General features: G+C 46.6%; 1 protein-coding gene across 1 annotated transcript in view; it reads left to right on the top strand.

The window, feature by feature from the left end:
* The first annotated feature begins 413 nt into the window (after positions 1 to 413).
* RMND5A (required for meiotic nuclear division 5 homolog A) overlaps positions 414 to 6,292 on the top strand; it is a 77,648-nt gene continuing 71,769 nt past the window's right edge. The window contains exon 1 of the mRNA XM_003799189.3: positions 414 to 1,053. Coding sequence (XP_003799237.1) covers positions 912 to 1,053 — 142 coding nt within the window. The 5' untranslated portion in view covers positions 414 to 911. The remainder of the gene's footprint in view (positions 1,054 to 6,292) is intronic.

Raw genomic sequence — 6,292 nt, 5'->3', positions numbered from 1 at the left:
CGAAGTCTTACGGAAAACAGCGCTTTTTACTTTTGTCCTGTCTTCCTCCCACAGCTTTCCAGAAATTATTTGTTTCTCGGTAAGGTTTCTAAGTCACCCCCTCCAACAGCGAGCCTATTGGTTTGGCCCCTCAATCCGGATTGGCTGAAGGTTTACGCCTCAGCCGGGGATTGAAGGACGTTGGTTCCTTACATAAACCCCCCGCTCATTGGTTCGTTTTCCCAGCTTCTGGGCGGAGTGGTTAGGAACGGTTTCCACCCCCTTGTTTACGAAGCGCGTAGTTGTAGCGCTCTCCGAGGACTGGGGCTGTCTCCAAAGTTCCGTATTTAGCTCCTCGGGCCAATTGGGTCCTCGCTCCACCCTCGCCCTCTTCATTGCACGCCTTCTCCGTGGTACGGCCCATATCTTTAGAGCGGCAGCGTGTGCGAGCGCCGGTCGCGTTCTTCCTCCCGCGCTCGCCGGACTGCTCCCCCTCGAGGGCGCGCTTGGTACGGTCCGCGCCGCCTCCTTCCCTAGCTGGGGTAGCTGCCTCCCCTCCCCCCCGCCGGCCGCGCTTGGTGCCGCCCGGGAGAACCAGGTCATCGGTCGGTTCCCGTGAAAACAAAAACAATCGGCGGCGCCGCGGCGGACACCCGAACGCCGCGAGCGGGGGCCAGGGACGTGGGACCGGGTAGGGAGAGCGTGAAGGAGCGGCGGCAACGCGCCGGGGGGCCGGGGCGCCATGGGGCAGGCGGGCACTGGCTGCGCGGGGCTCCCCCGGCGCCGTGGCTAACTCGCCCGCCGCCTCGGCTGCCTCAGCCGCTCGCGCCGCCCGCCTGGGGGACCAGGAGCAGGACGCGGCCTTGGCGGGGCCGGGGCCGAACGGCTGCGGACACCCGGGCGCCGGGGAGCTGAGCGCCGCCGCCTCCGGCATGGATCAGTGCGTGACGGTGGAGCGCGAGCTGGAGAAGGTGCTGCACAAGTTCTCGGGCTACGGGCAGCTGTGCGAGCGCGGCCTGGAGGAGCTCATCGACTACACAGGCGGCCTCAAGCACGAGATCCTGCAGAGCCACGGTAAGGCGGCCGGGTGGGCGCGCGGGGTAGGGCCCACCGCCCCAGCGCCCGCCCCGCGGCGGGGACCCCCCTACCCACTCTCGCGGCTCGGGCCCAGCCTGATCTCCCGTCAGACCCCTGCTACTTTTCCTCATTTCGCTGGTTTAACCTACAACCTGCCGCGATCTCGCTGTTAATTCAGAATGAGCGCGAACCACCTGGAAACCCGGCCGGGAGCCCGGCTAAACCCTGGGGGAGACGTCCTTCGCACCTGCAAACTGCCGCCCTCTCTGGGTGGGCGCCCCTTGTCCCCACCTGGCCCCGGAGGTCTCACGTGGTCCTCGCGGCGCGATCCTGGGGCGGGAGGTGTTCGAATTGCTTTCGGCTAAGCGATGGGGGTCAGTGCTGGAAGCTCCTTTCCTCTGCCTCGCCCCCGTATCCTTGCTCGGGGGACTTTTTCTCGTCGTCTTTTTATTTTGTGAAGTCGAGTGTTATTCTTAGCCGCGGCTTAATAGAACAGCCGCTCCTGCAACTTCAAATTTTGACTGCTGTGTGGAAGCTCTTTGGAACAGCAGCAGCCCTGACATGGTTCCTAGGAAACCAACAGACTCAAACTGTTCAGCTCTCCTGGTGTAACCTCTGAGGAGACTGAGGACAGGCGACTTTCATGAGCGAATTGTGGCACGGGTTGTTACTTGGCCTTACCTAGTTAAAATTTTCCTTTCAGAAAACAGATTTTTCTGGTAGAAGGTGTTTCACCTAGATTATTATTTTTTTTTATTGCCCTAGGCCCTGGGAACGAGCACTTTGCCAAAGTTAATTTAACTTGTGGAGGCTGATTGAGAAGAGGTTTTGGGGTTTAATATATTTTTTATTTTTAAGGTAACGTCAAATGTTTAGTGTCTTTACATTAAAATTGTCACAGTAATGATGTCTTCTGGTCAAGGAGTAAAAGACTTCTTATTTAATGGGTTTATTCAAGAACTTGTGGAGGTGAGTTTCCCAACTTGTGGGCGGTACAGAAATATACATAAAAGGTTTGGTAGCCAGGGAGAAATGCAGATATTTGTAGCAGCTGAGGTGAGGGCAATGGCATTGGCCAAGCTTCTGCCCTCCATATTTTTCACACCTTGCTCTCCCAGACTGCGTTTCATTTTAGTATCATTTGAGGGTGAGCGCTTGTCATGGTAAAGGAGTGTTAACAGCTATGTCTCATTCTGAGCTCTGCAGTCACTTTGGAACTCTAAGAAACAAACCTGCACCAGCCTGAGCAAGACTGAGACCTACGTTTGCCCTCAAAATGGGGGAGGAGGACCTAGCTGGACGTTGTGGTAGTCGGAGCTACCCCAGAGGCTGAGGCAAGAGGATGACTTGAGCCCAGGAGTTTGAGGTTGCAGCGAGCTACCACAACACATCACTCTATCCAGGGCAATAGAGTGAGACTCTCTCTTTTTAAAAAAGGAAAAAACAAACCCACAACCATAGCAGGTAAAATATTAATATGGAAAAACTATGTTGGGAGAATGAGATCCAAAGCTCATCCTGGAGTTCACTCTGGAGGGCTCGTGCTAAAACGCCCTGATGATTTTTTTTCTCTTGAAACAGAAAAACTAGAAGCTGCAATGTTAGTATAGAAAAAAGGAGCAGACCTTGGTGGCTGCCTGTGAAAGGAAATTTGACTTAATGGTCATGATATAGTTGGTAGAAATAATAAAGTGGAGGTGGAATAGATTGGGATTCCTGGAAAGACTTTGATTTTGGACAGTGGAGGGGATGCAAGGAAGAAAAATAGTAGGGTCCATCCACAACCTTGAATTTCTCTTGGAGAATGGAGGGCCAGGGTTTAGAAAAAAGAGAGAGGTTGGTCTCTTAATTGGCTGTTGGGATTCAGTAATCCTTTGTACTTGAGGTTTCATAGGGTTGTTAAAACAAACTGGATTACTGGGGGTTAAGAAGAAGGATAAGCAAACTGACATAATAAGGAAACCCAAGGCTGCTCCTTTGAGGTGGTGGAAGGTATTGTTCCCCTTCGCCTAAGGAAATCTTTGTCTTGTTAGAGGCTAAAAGGAGTGAACCAGTGGGAGAAAAGAATGAATGAAGTACCTAGGCTTGGAGAAGTGGAAGGAACATTTTATTTTTAGGGACCGTGTCAAAGATTGAGGGGTTGTATAGGCAGGGTTCACTTGAAAGGGAAAAGAGGGGAAGTAAAGTGCATTTTATCTGTAAGAGAGAGGATAGTAATTGAAGGAGGATGTGACAGTAAGCTTTGTTTTAGGGAATTTAAGGCCAGTCTACGATGAATAAAATTGTAAGGAGTTAGCAAAGCTGGAATTTTAGACCACTTTGCTTGGTATCAGGAAAGTTTTCTAGAAATATGTGATCTGAGAGGAATTAACCATATAGTATACTATACTGTTAAAATAGTCTAACTTGGTTAGTTATATGTGTTCCTTTCTCAGCCTTTTAATTTTTTTTTTCCTTTTGAGATAGATTCTCTATGTTCAGGCTTGAGTGCCAAGGCATTAGCCTAGCTTAAAGCAACCTCAAACTCCTGAGTTCCAGTGCTCCTCCTCTCTCAGCCTTCTGAGTAGTTGAGACAGGAGGGCTCTTGCTAAAATGCCCGGCTGATTTTTTTCCATTTTTAGTGGAGATGAAGTCTCATTCTTGCTCAGGCTGGTGTTGAACTCCTGAGCTCAAGGAATCTTCATGCCTCAGCCTCCCAGAGTGGTAGAATTACAGGTGTGAGCCACTGCCTCATCCCAGCCTCCTAATCTTTACCCTCTTATCTTCCAGATTGCCAGTCTTATTTCCTTTAATTTCATAATAATATAGTTAAATGATTGAAGGTAGTTATAAACAGTGACAGAAGATAAATACCACAAGTGCCAGTTCTAGTTTCCAAAATCAACTGTATCTTCTTTTTTTGTGTGTTCTTTTGTGTGAAGGTAAACCTGCTTTGGTATCTGGGTTATGGTATTTTTCAGAGTGGATAATTTCCAAATTAAACTTCTCTGTAGGCGATGTGGTGGGGATATATATATATATATATAATTTTTTTTTTTAAAGACAGAGTTTTACTTTATTGCCCTCAGTAGAGAGCTGTGGCATCACAGCTCACAGTAACCTTCAACTCCTGGGCTTAGGTCATTCTCTTGCCTCAGCCTCCTGAGTAGCTGGGACTACAGGCTCCCACCACAACGTCTGGCTATTTTTTTTTGTTGCAGTTTGGCCGGGGCTGGGTTCCCACCACCCTCAGTATACGGGCCTGGCGCACTACTCACTGAGCCACAGGCGCTGCCCTGATGTGGTGGATATTACATTGAACCTTAAATATATTTTTCTCAAGGTATGTCTACTAAAAACTAAGTTTGGAATTCCATTATCAAGTTTAAAGGGAAATTTTCAGGGCTTATGAATGCACCTGTCTGGGTGGGCTCCTATGGAGAGAAGGACTTTAATTGGGACCCTCTGTTAGGGCTTTGGATCTCACTCTCCCAGCTTATGTGTGGTAATATTCTCGAAAGAATGTGGTATGAATAAAGAAGAATCTTAGGGACTATACAGATCTCACAGGTCTTATATAGAACACACCATTGCATCATACTGGTGAGTGACTGACTGCCTGCTTTAAAGCGTCCGCCTGCTTTAAAGCATCCTTTAGGTATAAAATTTATGTTTACATTTTTTTCTCTCTGAAGTTGTGAATAAGTATAAAAAGGGGGTGGTGCTGTGGCTCAAAGGAGTAGAGCGCCGGTCCCATATGCCAGAGGTGGAGAGTTCAAACTCAGCCCTGGCCAAAAACTCAGGAAAAATAAATAAATAAATTAATTAATTAATTTTTTAAAAAAGTATAAAAAGGTATTCCTTTCCTCATGCTGATGGACTTGGTTACAGTTAGATTAAATGGCAGAGGACTAATCCACCATGTATGAGTGACCATTTAATACTACCTTCATACCCCTCAAAGTAAATACATGAAGTAATTGGTATTTTTAAAGAGATGATTATTGGTAAGAAAAATTTTATATGAAAGAATTCCAGGCTATATAGAGGCAGTTTCGAGCAGTTGAAAAATTTTAGGGTTCATTACTGTAGGACCATTTCTAGGCTGGCTGCTGCCATGTTAATCCTGATAGGGTAGTGTTTATATCCGGAAATAAGGGCGGTGAGAGCAATGGGCTTAAACTCCATTTACCTGTGATCAGTTTCTACCACAAACTATCTTCTGTAGTTTGAGCAGTGTTGTTTTTGGGACACGTAGTCTAACTTTGTCTTGAAAGAAGATTGATACGTCTATATTGACCAGTCTTATCTGCTTAATCACAAGCATCCTCATCATTTTGTTCAGCTGGTTGCAGTAGACATCTGCTATAATTGATTGACCTGGTTTCATGAAGTTGTAGTGGATAATACCAGCACTGGACCACCAAGCAGATGCCATTAGCTTTTTTTGATGAATATTCAGTTTTGGATTGTGTTTCAGCACTTGATATTTATCCAACCATCATGCTGAACAAACACTTGTGGTTGTATAAAATAATCCATTTTTCGTCACAGATAACAGTATGGTGTAGAAATAGTTTCTCTTTATTTTGTGACAGCAAAGGCAAGCTTCAAGACATTTTCTCTCTGACACTTGTTTAATTCATGCACAACCCATCTATCCAGTTTCTTTACCTTGCCAATTTGTTTCAAATGATCTAATATTGTTGGAATAATAACTTCAAACCTTGCTTCCAATTCACGTGTGGGTTGAGATGGTATCACTTCCACTACAGCTTTCAGGTCATCATTATCTCCCATGGTCTCAGGTCGCCCACATGGCTCATTTTTAAGATTAAAAGTGAAAACCTAATAAACGCATGTTTATGTAAAAAAATAAAAAGATTAAAATCACCAGAATGGGTTGGAAGTGGTGACTCACACCTGTAATCTTAGCACTCTAGGTAGGATGGATCACTTGAGCTCAGGAGTTCAGGACCAGCCTGAGCAAGAGCAAGACCAGCCCATCTCTACGAAAAATAGAAAAATCAACTGGGTGTTGTAATGGATGCCTGTAGTCCCAGCTACTCAGGAGACTGAGGCAGGAAGATCACTTGAACCCAGGAGTTTGAGATTGTTGTTAATTAGGCTCACACCATGCCACTGTAGCTTGGGCAACAGAGAAAGACTCTATCTCAACAAAAAAAGAACCAAACAAAGTCACCAGAATGTGACTGTTGATGTACTATGCATTCATTAGCTACATCTGTCCCAAACA

This window comes from Otolemur garnettii, unplaced genomic scaffold (assembly GCF_000181295.1).
Source record: "Otolemur garnettii isolate 467f Iridium unplaced genomic scaffold, OtoGar3 scaffold00147, whole genome shotgun sequence".
In the NCBI taxonomy this organism is placed as follows: Eukaryota; Metazoa; Chordata; class Mammalia; order Primates; family Galagidae; genus Otolemur; species Otolemur garnettii.
Note: the sequence above shows the minus strand (reverse complement) of the source record. Positions and strands in the feature narration are given on the sequence as shown.